This window comes from Nuphar pumila, chromosome 17, assembly GCF_984573655.1.
Source record: "Nuphar pumila chromosome 17, dmNupPumi1.hap1.1, whole genome shotgun sequence".
Taxonomy (NCBI): Eukaryota; Viridiplantae; Streptophyta; class Magnoliopsida; order Nymphaeales; family Nymphaeaceae; genus Nuphar; species Nuphar pumila.
Window position 1 is genome coordinate 78,456,253 of NC_143265.1, and position 15,603 is coordinate 78,471,855.

General features: G+C 39.3%; 1 protein-coding gene across 1 annotated transcript; it reads left to right on the forward strand.

The window, feature by feature from the left end:
• The first annotated feature begins 5,834 nt into the window (after nt 1-5,834).
• Nucleotides 5,835-12,386, forward strand: LOC149812363 (putative xyloglucan endotransglucosylase/hydrolase protein 27). The gene is made up of 5 exons (XM_089993415.1): nt 5,835-5,908; nt 5,992-6,092; nt 6,210-6,418; nt 7,121-7,667; nt 12,180-12,386. The coding sequence occupies exons 1-4, from the start codon at nt 5,857-5,859 to the stop codon at nt 7,623-7,625; spliced, it is 867 nt and encodes a 288-aa protein (XP_089849541.1). The 5' UTR covers nt 5,835-5,856; the 3' UTR covers nt 7,626-7,667; nt 12,180-12,386.
• Nucleotides 12,387-15,603: the final 3,217 nt, after the last annotated feature.

Genomic DNA, 15,603 nt, shown 5'->3' on the forward strand with positions numbered 1-15,603 from the left:
TGGAATCTAATAAAAAAATGATGTGAACACAAATATAAAACGATATAAATCCAATGTGTAAGTTTGTTATAAAAATTTATAATTTTTTAATATGAAAAATGTAGGAAGTGAAGGAGTAGCAAATGGAAATTGAGAATAAGCGAGAAAAATGTTAAGGAAATCGAGTTTCTCATGTTTAGGAAACAGGTTTTTTAAAGTTTTTCCTCCTTTCAGAGAAGTTAAGAGTTTTCCTATGCAACAATAAGCTTCCATAGAGGTTTATACCATGGTTGCCAGTTGAGGAAGCGGGAGCGGGAAGCGATACGGGAAGCGAGGCACTTTCAAAATTTTAGGAAGCGGGGAAGCGTGGGACCACTAAGGACCGATTCGGGAAGTGTCTCGGAAGCGACCTAGGAAGTGTCTCGGAAGCGAGGGGAAGCGAAAAAAATAAAAATAAAAAATAAAAAATACAAAAAAAATGGAAAAAACAGGGGAAGCGTGATGGGAAGCGCGCTTCCCATTAAAGGGAAACGCATCCCCCATTAAAGGGAAACATGCTTCCCAAAAAAGGGGGACGCTTCAGAAGCGCGACGTTTTGCGCTTTGGGGAAGCGCGCTTCCCCTTTTAGCTAGGCGCTTCCGGTAACCCTGGTTTATACCCACATGGCAAGTTGGATGGAGTTTGTGGATTTGTAAAAGTGAAAGCCATACATTTGTAGAATTGCCAATTTTATTTTTCAATGTGAGTACAAAGGAGAGACTGCAAAACTTCCTTTCTCATTTCCATAGACTGCCTTCTCAAGGTCACTCTTCCAAACAACCACCACCATAAAAAGTACCAAATTTAAACCCAACTCCTCAACTCCCATCTCAGCCACCTGCTCCCAAACATAACCCATTCCACATTCTTGTTTCCAACACTTATCATGTGATCTCAAAGCTGTAAATGGGGTCGGTGAAGCAGATTAGATTTGGGTTAGGGCAAGAATGGTAACCTTCGGGCTTCTTAGGCTATTTAATGCTTTCGAAAGGCCTATCTTAATAATAGAGGGATGGGGGCCTAGGCCGCTATGCAGGCGGTCTAGGTTCAAATCTCATTGGGTGTGTTATAGTTCAAAATCAGTCTCAATTTATTTTATTGTTTTTTGATTTTAATAGAATTTGATATCTCAATTTTTTGCTCCAATGAAATGGGTATAGCAGGACATTGGGTTTTGATATTAGTTTGTGATCAATTTAGCATAGCATAGTGAAGCCCCAAGTATCATCATCAATACTTGTTATATGACTCGTATCATGAAAGATGCCTGCATCAAAGATGTTGCCTCATGCTCATGGGGGACACTTCAGGTTGTGTGGAGTCCAATCTGCTGATATAGAAGCCTATGTAGCTGATGGTAGGGTGAAAAAGTCAAAAAACACTTGTCATCTTTTTATTCAAGCAAGGAAGGAAAATATGGGTTTCACACGGAAGACATATTGCACATAAAGATAACTCTCTACAAGAGAAAAATCTTTTCTTACACATGAGGACACTTGATACATAAAAGAGAAAGAAAAGAAAAGAAAATTAGCTAAACTAGATGATCCACAAAGTCAACAAGTAGGGGTCACCTTGTAAAGGAGAAATAAAAGGAAAGAGGCGGCACCCCTACTTTCTAAATTGGGTGAGGAGATGTCTCTCCCTCTTTCTTTTATTTTCTATTTTCTATTTTGTCACATAGGTCCAACAAAGTATGTTTCTATTTTATTTTAATTATGTTTATAATAACTTGGTTAAGGTAACTAGGACTTGGTTAAGGAGAGACCTCGGCCAGGCTAACTGACTCCCTCTCTAGTCTAGTTTAAATTACTAGTTAGGACCATGTTTTGACAATAAAAAGGGTGTATAAAGATTTTTTATCAGATTTTCTATTTTAGATTGAAGTTGGACCCATACTCAGACCAATCAATATAAATAGAGGTTTTGGGTCCCTTTTTTAGATTATGCAAGTTTACTGAATTGGATTCCTTCTCTCTCTCTCTCTCTCTCTCTCTCTCTCTCTCTTGGCATCTTCTTCTCTTCTCTCTCCTCTCTTCTCCCTCTTCTCTCACTAATCTACCTCTGATCCAAGTGAGGATCAGATCCTTAAGGGCTGGTCGGTCACTCCTTCCGGAGAGCCCAAGCTCCTCCAATGTTTCAGGTCATGTGATCTTGCTTCTCATCGAAAAACAGGGTTTGACAACATTTCATATGACGTTGCAATTTCAATCTTTTTACTAAAAGTCTATCTTTCTCATGCAGACATGAGCAAACCCATCATACCTTCACCTTTTTACTCATTTCTCTGTGATATTCTCCTCCACTTGTGAAAAAAAGAAGAAATTTTTTTAAATACCCCCAAACGTTTCGGCCTAATTCATCCATACACCAAACTTTTCAGAGTTTGCAAATGCCCATGAAAGTTTTTACTTTTGGTTAATCAAATGACCACAATCATAAATTAATGTTGGGTTGTTTTTGGGTTAAATGTAACTCATGTTTAGAAGTTTCTTTACCCCTTTTTTATTTTTCACTCACCATAATTGAAGTCCCAACGTCTCTCTCTCTCTCACCATTGATGTGAACCCACCGATTCTTTCCCGATTACGCTTCAAAGAAAAAGTTACTCCCTCTGACTTGATACATACTAAGAAATTTGGCTTTTAACATATCTTGACAATTTATTTATTTGTGCTTCTTCCTTGAAAAACTGATAATGAATGCAATTTAAACCCATCTAATAATATATATTTCTAAAGCAGAAAGAATAAAACAAGCATAATCTTCACCTCATTGCACCGACTGTTTGACCACATTACTACTTGAAACTAGAGGACAAAAGTCAATTTTTACTCTTTCTATAGTATTATCAGTGTAATATTGAATTTTTTATGAATCATCACATATCACCTTTCTGCTTGGCCTAACTATGTTAAGATCTTCATGGCCTTAACTATGTTAAGATCTTCACATAATGCACTAATGGAAGACACTGACTAGTCTAGATTGCAACATTTTACGGATAAAGGTCTAATTTTCAAGATACACTTGATCCAATCAGTGATTGTAATGATTAATCCCAAAGGCTAAGAAGAGGCCTAGCATCTGAATGTATCACTTAGCAAGCTTACACTCCTCATTAAGTGGTGGATAGTAGACATTTGACAAAGACATCCTCCAATTGGTTTGCCTCTTCAACATCGGTGTGTTTTTAAGTGAACAAAGAAAATATGTATATAAATACATAATACCCCTTAAAAAAAGATTAATGAGGTTAATGTTTTGAGAGAAAAATTTAAACCGAACCACAAATTATGTCTTCATACCTTCACCACAATTTTCAAACCAATTGTTACAGAAATATTTCAAGATTTAGTTTCAGGTAGATTTGCAATGAACTGTTTTTTTTTTTTCCTCTATTTCTTAGCATGCTTTTGCCTTTGCTAGTTCATGTTCACTTAAGGTCCTTGGAGATTCTACAATCACAAGAAAATTTGGCTTTAAAGAGAGAGAGAGAGAGTCTATGAGTGTACATCAATGGTTGCAGAAAGAGAGAGAGATTACCATGATTATGCAGAGAGAGATTACCATGATTATGCAGGGAATCGAGAAAGACACGTAAATAGCAGGAAAAAGAGAAGAAAGAGAAAGAGAAAGAGAGAGATTGGGACTCTTCAATTATGGTGAGTGAAAAATAAAAAGAGATAAAATGATAACTTCTAAACATGAATTACGGTTTACTCAAGAACAACCCAACATTAATTTATTATTAGAGTCATTTGATTAACCAAAGTAAAAACTTTGGTGGGCATTTGCAAACTTCAAAAAGTTTGGTGTGAGGATGAATTAGGCCGAAATATTTGGGGGTATTTGAAATTTTTTCAAAAAAAAAAACTTCCCTTTTTTTACATCTTTTGGAGTCTATGATCAATTACGGTTTCCATTTCTAATTATTAGCACCATTCATCAAATGCAATTATTCGTAAAATTATTCTTCTCGTCTAGACATTTATATTCATCGTTGACTAGGCTTGGTTCATTACTGGGTCTAATATAGCTCACAGCCTCACAGCCTCATCCTCTTAACAAACATAAGCATGCTCTCAATAGATGGATATTCAACCCGGCTGGTATCTGGATTCTGGACCCATTTTACCGTATCGGAAAGTCTCTATATATGTTTGATTGGGAGACCTATAGATTTCATTAGAGAGAAGAGGGTACAGCAGCCTGCCCACCAGGGCTGTCCATCTCCGATGATGAATGAGCACCCTTCATCTCGAGTGTCTTCACACCTCCCCTATGGCCAAGTGCCATCAACCCAATGGGGGCTCTGCTTGTTTGGGATAAGAGCTTTTAGTGCACGTCACCATGTAACCCAATGGTATGCTGTGTAACTGTTGGGGCCACCGTGTGGGCCCCCCCACACGAATCTTCCACTCGACCACGCGTGAGCCACTCACGTGTCAACGCCCCACTGACTAAGCACAGAGCTGAGCTGGCGAGCACCTGTATCTTTTTATTAAAATGACGATCCTACCCTCCAATAAGCCGGCCGGACAAATGGCATCGGACTCTTTGGCAACTTGCGAGGTAGGCTTTTCAAATAACCAAAATACCCCTTGCCCGGAGTCCGAGGAGAAACGGAAGCAGCCCCGTGATCTATCCAACAGCTTTCTGGAGACGCGCAGTCGCCGTCTAGCATTTAGTGCACGGCGGGTCGAGGCTGACGTGAAGGGGCAGTTTCGGTATCAAAAAATACAGGTGGCTCGAATGTGGGTCCCGCTATACCTCCATGCTGCTTCTCCTCTGGAGACTCGGTCGCTACGGCAACTCTATAACCGTTATCGTCCAATTGTCATTTGCCACGTCATACAGCCGGTGCAAGAAAAAACGGCACCGAAAAGACGAAATTAGCCTTATGGATATTTCAAAAGGGACACGTCAGGCATTCCGAGACAAAAGAAAAGCATGACAGTTGACGAGCCAAACATGTCTGGTGTGGGACCCACGAGGGCGAGTGGGGCCCTGACGCGAGATTGACGGCGTCTGGCTTGCCGTTAAGGAAGGGCCCCCTACTGACGGCATTGAACCCCCGGAATTAACGCCGTCAGCCCAATCCGCACCCTTCCCTTGAATCACGACCGCCGGGCCACACAGTCAACGGCTACCTTCCCCATGACGTGGCCTAAACCTGACACGTCAGCGCCCGCGTGGGTATCGGGATGCACGCGATCAGACCCAACCAGAAAACGACAGCTCTCGTTACACGTGTGCACCAACGGCTTCCCGTACTTAATATGACGATAATAGCCTTATTCTTATGGAGTAGTCACGTTCATGCCCTTCACTTCCATGCTTCTTGTCCTTCTTTCTGGATACACATGATTGATTGAAATGATGAATATGCCCCTGGTGAACACCGGAATCCCCAGGGAATGGTATGGTGATAGTTATGTAAATAAGAAGAGAAAGTTGAGCATCCGTGAGACTACGTTTTACAAGGGTAGGGATGGTCTTTTCCACCTTTATGACGCGAACTTTAGTTAATCTGCCTTAGTCAGACAAACTAATCGAGATTAATGCTAATTAATCTTCATTTATTTAAAAAAGAAGAAAAATCAAAACACGATGGAAAAAAGACTCTCTCTCTCTCTCTCTCTCTCTCTAAAAGCTACTCTATTCCTGCAGAGACTCTATAACGAAATGGAGAAACATCCTCTTCCTCTGCTCCATCTCCTCCTCTTCTTCTTGGTGATGCTCTGTGTCTCCACTGTAACGGCTACTCTGCTTCAAAAGTTGCCGAGTTTATACTTCGATGAGGGATACACACACCTCTTTGGAAACGATAATCTCATGGTTCACAGAGATGGGAAGACCGTTCACATCTCATTGGACAAAACCTCAGGTCTATATCTCTCTCTCTCTAGTTTCTTCTCTTGTGTTCTTTCTTCTTTTGGTATTCATTCCCTTTTTTCCCACAATTCCCAGGTGCCGGGTTCGTCTCTCATGATTTGTACCACTATGGTTTCTTTAGCGCATCAATAAGATTGCCTGACGATTATACAGCAGGGGTGGTCGTCGCCTTCTATGTAATTACTGCTGGTTTTTTGTTTTGCCTTCATTTTTCTCCTCTTTCTTTCCGTTCTTGAATTTTCTTTTGCGGGTGTTGTGTTGATATGGATTTTGTGAGGTGGGTTTTTTGTTAGTTGTCCAATGGAGACATATTCGAGAGCAACCACGACGAGATAGACTTCGAGTTCTTGGGAAATATTCGAGGCAGGGAATGGAGGGTGCAGACGAACGTTTACGGCAACGGGAGCACCACTAGGGGGAGGGAAGAACGTTACGGCCTCTGGTTCGACCCTTCTGAAGAGTTCCATAAGTACAGCATCCTTTGGGCCAACACCCACATCGTGTAATCATCCTTTTCTTCATTTTTTGCTTTTTCTCTTTCAAGAGGCCTTGTTTTTTGTTCTCATTTTAACATAGCACTCTGTTGTTCGTTCTTTCGTTTTGAAACTTCACTTGTTTCCTTCTCGTGTAAAACAGAGCATTCCGTTGTTCATTCTTTCATTTGAAACTTTTCGCTCATTTTTCCTTATCATGTAACGGAGCAATGTGTTCTTGTTTTGAAAGCTTTCACTCATTTTCCTTCTTATGTAACGGGCGGTCTGTTCTTCATTTTGTCTTATGAAAGTTTCTTTTCCTTCCCATCCATGTAGAGAGCGACCTTCTCCGTTCTTTTTTTTTTCTAGAAAAAATCCACTTTTTTTTCCTTCTCACATAAGAGAACAATCTCTTCAACTTCCCTTTTATACTTTAAAATTTCACCCTCTTTTTTCCCTTCCTGTGTAGAAAGCAATCTCTTGTCAATTCTTCCATTAAAAAGCTTCACGTCTTTTTCAGATAGCAATCTTTGGTTGAGACCCTCAAAAACTTTTCTCTCATTTTTTTTCGACGCAGAACGAATCTTCTTTACTCATTCTTTAAAACAAAAACTTTTTTTTTTCTTTTCTTTCCCTTCCCCACGTCAATCTTCTTCTTCTGTCTCTAAAAAAACTTCTCTTTTCTACGGTATCTCTGGTTTGATGGCGTGATGTTTCACGTTGTTCTTCAGATTCTACGTCGACGACGTGCCGATTCGGGAGGTGAAGCGGACGGACTCGATGGGTGGCGACTATCCAACCAAGCCCATGTCTCTGTACACCACGATCTGGGACGGGTCCGAGTGGGCGACCTCCGGTGGGCGCTACAAGGTCAATTACAAGCTCGCGCCCTACGTCGCCCATTTCACCGATCTCGTCCTCCACGGCTGTGCCGTCGACCCCATCGAGCAGCAGCACCCTTCTTGCAACGCCGCCGACCCCGTCGCGAAATTCGCCGGCTCTCCGGAGGAGATGTCGGCCATGGACGCCTTCAGGAAGAAGCACATAACCTACTCCTACTGCTACGATCGCGTCCGGTACCCAGCACCGCTGCCGGAGTGCATCGTCGAGCCGGAGGTTGCCAGCAGGCTCGACGAGGCCGGCACGACGAAATTCAGCAGGCGCCGCCGCCACGGCCGGAGACGGTACCGGGCTGCAGCTGCCCGTGATGTGTACACCACCATCAGAAGCCATTAATGGAGCTTAGCAATCTTCCTGTACGTGATTATTTGTGAAGAGGTTGGAATTCTTCTGTTGGTTTCTTCTTTTACAGATTGGTTACGCATATTGGCCTTTGTTTTTGTGTTTACTTTGCTCCTGTGTGTACATAAAAATTTATTGGGGGTGGTTGGTGGGTTGCCATCCCTCCCCCCCCTCCACACACACACACATAGTAGTATGATGGAGTTCTTGTAAGTTGGAGTGTGTTTATTCTGAGATGGAGATGCATGTGGCAGTGTAATATCATGAGTTCTATTATCGATTCTCATTGATGGGGAGTGGGGACAGCAGAGGAAGAAGACAGGGATATAAGTCACTGTAGAGATGAATGTTACTGAAAACAGGAGACAGGAGGACTACCAAACTCAGGGGCCTGTTGATTATAAAAGAGATGACATGATAAAATAAGGGGATCTAAAATTTTCTCATTAAAGGGGGCAGAAGTGAGGCAAACAGGCAATAACCATGTATTCCTTTGCAAATAACAAGGGGAATACTTGTTAAAAGGGTGCTTTTCAAGTTATAGGAAATCAAACGCCAAAATGGTAGTCACTGTCTTTGAATGAACCAATAGGTGCGTTGATAACTGGCTCAGTGGCCCCGTTTTCTTTCAAGTTATTAGCTGAATCAACATGCCCATATAAACCAACGGGGGCTCCGCTTGACTGGTAGGAGCAGCTGGTGCACGTTACCTTGTGTTGTGACGTTGCAGGTTCAAAACCCAATGGTATAGTTGTCTCCAGCATACCTTTCCCACCAACCCATGCATTTCTTAAGCAGAGGACCACATATCCAGGGTCAACTTTAAATGGATTTTTTTACTTTTGGTTTTCTGAGGGAAACATAGATCGTTGCTTTCCATGCAGTCCATATGAACCTGCCTTTTTGCATACACAAGATACCAACGAAATCAAAAAGAAAAAAAACAAAGGAAAAAGATAATCGAGTATTTCTTGCATGATCTGCTATGCTACTTTATTAGATCACATAAATTTTTTTTCCGAGGAATCAAAGAAGACTTGCATCATACATTATATTTTTCATGCCTCTTGGACATTATCATCTTGATACTGTGACAACCAGGATGGTATCTTCTCTTTAAAATCAAGACCATCATTTCATGCTTATAACAAAAACGAGACCTTTACAAACAAAAAACAACAAAAACAGGACCATCATTTCCTCTCCACCAGGAATTTCGAATTTCTCACTATGAGCACTCCTCTCCAAAGTTTTGAGGAAATTGGGTATTGATTGTTTTTCAGTCACTAGTGCTGATGTTTTTGAGATGGAAATGGACAAGTGGTAGGCACATATATACAGAACAATCATGGTCAGCACAGTTGGAACAAAAGTTGATAGGGAGGAATAATCTTGACAATGAGATAGGGAGCAAGTGGCAATGATGAATGGTCCTACAAACGAGAGACTTCCATAATGTTAAATCGTATTCTTGGTCTCAAAAATATGGCCAGGATGTGGCAGAAGCATATATTCTAGATGGAAATACCCTTCAAAACAAGCATTTTAGATATGGTCAGGACTCCATTTCCGGTTTTAATAGGTTGATTGCCTACTATAGAATTAATGCTTGCAATGCTTTTGTTACACTTTCACTCAAGGGATGCCTCTTTCATCTTTCAATCGTTCCTTTGAAAGAGACACTGGGGAGTGAAAGCCCTTTTCCAGGGCTATAGGGTCACTTTGAAGAAAAGTTGTTTTTTGCATTTATTATGTAGGTCTCACCCTCTATTCCTCGTAGACATGTTTGTTTCACCTTTTGTACGAAAGGCTTTGTTTCTTATAAAAAGAGTGCCTCTTTCATAGGAAAGAGTATGAAACAAACGCCTCCTAAAGCCCCCTCATTAATTTTGCTGGAAAAAGGGTCATTGTCATATGAAACAATGGTTTATTTTTTTCCACATAACATGGTGGATGGGAAAACAGTCAGCCCATCGTTTCCGCTGAAAACAGCAATGATTTCGGCTAAGTGTTCACATTACATGCAGCAGCGCTGCACTTTTTGAATGGTGGACAGCACTGCTTTGAGCACGCCTTTGATGCTAAAGGCAGGTGAGCCTCCACAGGCCCCATGCGCAAGGGCACTGTGTTTGTTTCAGCCCTTGTTAAGAATGAGGCCTGTTTCATATGAAAATAAGCCTCTTTCCCTTATTTTGGGCTGAAGCAGATGCGCCCGTGACCTGATCAGGTGCCTAAGGCACAAAAATGTATCATGTGATGACACCTGATCCGGACTTGTTAGGGGCCGCTTGAATTGCTGAACACACCAGGCAGTGTCTGTTCAGAACTGGGGTGCGACTCATAAGTCTCATCGCCCCCTTTGTAAATTACAAGGGAAGGCACAAAGCGTTTCGAATGCGAGAAAAATGCCGCACGGGGGGCTATGCCCCTGCGCAGGAATTGTCTCATGAATCAAAAGCCTTAGCGAACATATACACAAATTATGTACTATGTACATTAGGGCACAGTAAAGTGTGCAATGTGGTTGCACCTGATCCCTCTTCATTTTCATATTGAATGAGATAAGAAAGAGATGTCTCTCATACTATCAGCCGCTTGCCACTTGCCAGCTTGCTTTGGCTTAGATTAGAGAAAAATAATAATTATTTTTTCAACGTTGTCTACCATATAGATAGAGAGAGAGAGTAATGAGTAGGTGCTAAATGATACATGTTAAATGAGTTTTTAAGTTTTTTTGTTTTATTTAAAAATTTTAATCATACAGATGTTATTTATGGACTTGATTTTGTAAGGCTTAGCTCTTGAAGTGTTCGATTCTGACACATGGGTGAGTTTTTATAAGATTCTAAAACTCAATGATTCAAAATATTCTCTTTTCTCCTCCTCTGCAATCTTTGGTCTCCCCTCGGCCCTTGTGATGGAACAGAGATGGTACTATTTTCCATCGCTCTGAACGCCAACTTTTCCTTCTTGCCTCTTTTCTCTACTTGGGGTTTCGTTTTCTTTGCTTTTTAATCGTGATTCCTTATGTTAGTCTTCGTTTTTTCCCGGTTTTAGGGTTTGATTTGATGAGAAACTGTGGATTTTGGGAAATTATGTGCTTTTTTATACGTTTTCTTTTTCTGGTTATTTGTGAAAACCATTGGAACCATAACTGTGAAGTCCAGAGATTTTGTGATCGTTTCACTATAAACCATGGTGGTGATTATTTGACTGGTCTCATTTTGGAGTTTGGATCTGTTTTCTTATTGTGAGTGTCTCAGTGGTAGTTTAGCAGAGTTCTGTGATTTCAAAGATATTGTTTTGCGAAATTTAATGATGTGACGTTTTTTTTTTGTTTCTATTGTGAACTCTATATGGAGTTTGCCATTTGGTGGTTAGGCTGTTGATGGCAATTTCTTCACTGTTTTGTCTGATTAGAAGCAGGTTTGTTTGATGACAGCTCGCCAGACCCAGCTCACCGTTAGTCTTCGGATTGTGTGTGTTATCGTCTGGCTTCGTTCATTGGAATGTGAATCTTGATGTTGAGAAGTGCTTAAATTAGGCCGGTTGATGGTGGATACCATGGAGTATGATGACTGAATTTCCTGAACTCTGGTAGGTGAAGGCATTGATTATAAGAATTTCACGATGAATGTGGAAGATTGCTGTTTTTGTATAATAATTTTTGAAATTGGGATTTGAAATTCTGCATAGTAAACTTGGATGCATCCTAAAGAGTTGCATAGTTCTGCTCTTTGTGCTTAATCTCGAATCATACAAGTTTGATGGTCTTTTAAGAAATTCAAAGTGGATTTTTAAGCAATCCATCTCTTGTATTAACTTGTCAGTAAATTTGAAAAAGCCAAATGAAGGTCTGTGCATCATATTAGGTATTATTCTCTTAAACAAGGTGCATGTTGTAAAGGTAATTGGTTTAGGGGAACCTGTTGAAGTAGGTGTAGGGCTTTATCAAGCTGAACTCTGGCTGTTTGAGTTCTGCTTGAGTTTGTCTTGGTTAGGATTGTTAGGCGTTTATAACCAATGAATATTTTTTTTTGGTGTGGGGGGTGAGGGGGCGGGGTGTGTGCATGTGTGTTAAAGCAAGGCATGAAGCCTCAGTGTCCAGAATCATAGACCTAATTTTGGGCATTGTTGAAGGTAAATCTTCAAAACCCATTTTTTTTGTTTCAATCATAATTACATATTCTTGGCAAGGTTTTATGGTTTTATCTTTGGGGGATTTTCTTTTCTGGACTTGTCTGCTTTCTTTTACTTTTAGTTTTTCTTTTTTTTCTTTTTCATAGTGATGAATACTACCAAACATAGACCATCTACATTTCTGTTGCTGCTGTTCTAGCTGCATCAGGTCCAAAGTTTAGCAGAAAATCAATGGAGTTCAAGATGGGATCAGTCTCAACTTGTTTCGTAGACAGTGAGAAGGATTACTTTTTTTCCTGATTAGAGCTTACAATTGCATAAGAATAAGAAGAAATTTGATGAGTGTTCTTTTTCTGTCTATTATCCATCCAGCAGGAGGGTGTGTTTTCCTGCTATAATATTATGCAGGGGCTTGAAATTGGAACATGGAGAACTCCCAAGTTTGTAATTTCATCAGACCTGTCATCTGTATATCTAAGTCCAGGAGCCAAGAGGAGAGTTATTTTTCAGATGATTACAACCATGGATCCTGCATTTCTGATGAGAAGCGACCTCACTGATCAGACCCCACAAGGGGAGTGTGGTTTTGTCCTTGCTTATTTGTATGATGTGTAGCTTTGTACAGCTATAATACATGCTTTCATAATAAATTTTCAACCAGATTATTTGTATGATGTATAGCCTCTTAATGAGATTTTTTTTACTGTAGCCTATTCGCCTTGTTCATAAGCCAAGAAAAATCAAAACAATTATGTTTTTTAACCTTTAGCCACTATGCATCTCACGAAGCCGTCATTTTGGTTAATAATTTGTCTCTCCTCTAACTATATGTTGTATTTTCCTTGGGGGAGAATCAAAGCATGCAATCTTGGGGGCATTCATGATTGGAAAAAGACAAATTTTGATAGAAAATGGACTTGGCCTCTGGCATAGCCATAGGCATGACTGTCTCCAAAGAAACACACTCTCCAAATTTCAAGATTGGGCAGCCAATATATTAGAAAGTTAACAAACATGAGAATCATGTGATCAAGCAGAAACATTACTTGTCAGCAATATTGATCTATTTAAGTGCTTGAAATGACTCATTGATAGGGCACACAAGTTTTTTTTTCCAATATGGTACACAAAGGCCGAATAAGTAACAGAGGTAAGGTGCAAAGCAATGTGGTATATCTTATATCAGGCGTTCCAAAAAGTCATAGAATGTACATGAACTGTAAGTATTGCATGTCCATGCTAGAATTTAGTGCTATTAGTAATCATGTAAGTATCCAATCAGACATATTTGGCTAATATCTCATATTACATGGTCTGACTTGGATCCAATGACAGGAATATGACATTAAAAAAGGGAAAACCAAGAGACACCCACAATCTCGTGAATTCCCCAATTTATCTCGAACAAACAAAATAAATCTCTAAATGGGTTGATATATGCCAGCCACATTAGTACTGTAGGCCACACCACTGCAAATCAATGGGCATATAAGAGTACAAGCACATCCATGTGAACCCTTTACCAGTCACTTTCAATTCAGTGAAAATCAAATAAAAGTTTAAAAAGAAGGGAAAAATCTGTTGGCAAATCAGTTGGGCCAATAAAGAACAGAAAAACAATGAAACAATTGATCATGTCTATATAATATACAAGTTCTTGCCCGGAAGCACACCCTCACAACTCATCTTCACCATCCCTGCTAGTACATGAGATTCTCCTCTTCACCTTCTCTGTTGTCATCTAGACAGCTTCCCCAGCCAATTTTGCAGTGACTTCTGCAGCCAGCTTGAACTTTGAAAGTATGAGAAAATTGTGCAGAGGACTTTAATGTAATAGCTAAGTGTGTTATTTGTAAGAAAAATCTTAGTAAGATGAGACCAGCCATATAAGAAGGCATTTAGAATCTTGCGAGAAGAAATTAGCTAAACAACAAGAAGCAAGTCAACAAAAACTTTCACTTTCTAAAGGTAGCACTCTATCAGTAACTTCTAAATTTAGCATAAAGCCTGGCCTTGCAGGGTCAGGTGTCTCTTTGGTTTGACTTAATATAAACACCAGGCTCTGTAGGGCCAGGTATCAGTTTGGTTTGGCATAAATCAGGTCTGGTCTGATTCATATCTTTGGCTGAATGAAACGAGGCCTGAGTTTGGACCCAGGTCTCATTCAATGATATGGGTTTGGGTTCAGGTCTGATTCGATTAAATCAGATATGAATCTGGGTCCAGATCTGATTTCAACTAATTCAGATCTGATTCCAAGTCCTAAACTGATATGAATCAGATCTGGTCTGCGACCCAGGTCTCATTCAATGATCTGGGTTTGGGTTCAGGTCTGATTCAATTAAATCAGTTCTGAATTTGGGTCCAAATCTGATTTCAACTAATTCAGATTTGAGCTCATATCTGATTCCAAGTCCTAAACGGTTAAAAATTATATATATATATATATATACACACACACACACCCTCTCGCACCCCACACCCAAGTTTTTTAAAGTGCTGCATCGCCGCACTCGTACCCGCACCCGCACCTATGTAGCATAGAGCATACTAGAAAATTATATGCTACTGCTATTATTATTATGCATGAGTTTCATTTAAGTGTTGTAAAATATGATTGTATAAATAAGGTATTTCTCAGATAACTATTACAAGAAAAATAATAAAAATGTATGACTTTGAAAAGAAGTTGAAAGGATTCATCCAATTAAATGTTCGAAGTGTCACTCACTTGTGACACTTGGACATATGGTTAGACTATGAATTATTTATTTTTGGCTGCATATTTTATTGATAACAATTGAATGTTGCAAAGTAAAATGTTAAGTTTTTCTCAAATTCTATCACCATAGCTAACATGACATTATGTTTGAAAGAATCAAAGTTAATGGGTTTAACTGTAGACAATGCAAGTGCAAATGATTGTATTGCACTAGATTCGAGAGAAATAAAGATGTAAGTATTTGATTTCTTTCAAGGAAAAATGGTTTCATATTCGTTGTAATGCTCATATTATTAATCTCGTTGTTAAAGATAGTTTGAAAGAAGTAAAACACATAGTTGAAGAATTTCGTATTGTTGTTAAGCATTATAAGGGGTTATAAAAATTATGGATTTCATTTAAAGAAGTTGCATAAGGTAAAGATTCTCATAACAAGAAAATTATGTTATGATGTTGAGACTAGATGAAATTTCACTTTTTTATGTTAGAACGTGTTATACAATATAAAGAAGTATTGATGTGATTGAAATATAAAGATTATTCTGAATTCAAGGATTTTTCATCTTTATATGCATGGGATGTAGTTGAAAAACTTTACAAAATTTTAGAAGCATTTTATCATATTACATCTATTTTGGGATTCAAGCATGTGACAACTCTTTTTTTTCATGAAATATGCAAGTTGCACATCCTTTTGGAACGTGAATGATCTAGTACTTCAAATGTTGAAATTTTAAAGAATATAGCTTGTACAATGAACACAATTTTTGATAAGTATTGGAATAGAATAAATGATTTTTTGGCATTTGTTGTGATGTTGGATCCTTTCTTCAAGATCTTGTCTATGGAATACACATATCAAATAATGCATGGAAAGGAAGGTAAAGAACATGCTAAGACTGTGAAAGGTACATTAGATTACTTGTACACGGAGTATGAAACAACTGATGCTACTACTTCTGTATCACATATGGAATCAGCTAGTAACATTGTTGACGTGGTGATTGATGATGATGATGGTCATGTAGCTAGTCTTGTTGAATATTATAAGCAAAACGAGAGTAGTCAACCCATGAAGTCGGGAGTAGTATTGCATTTAGAAGATCCATT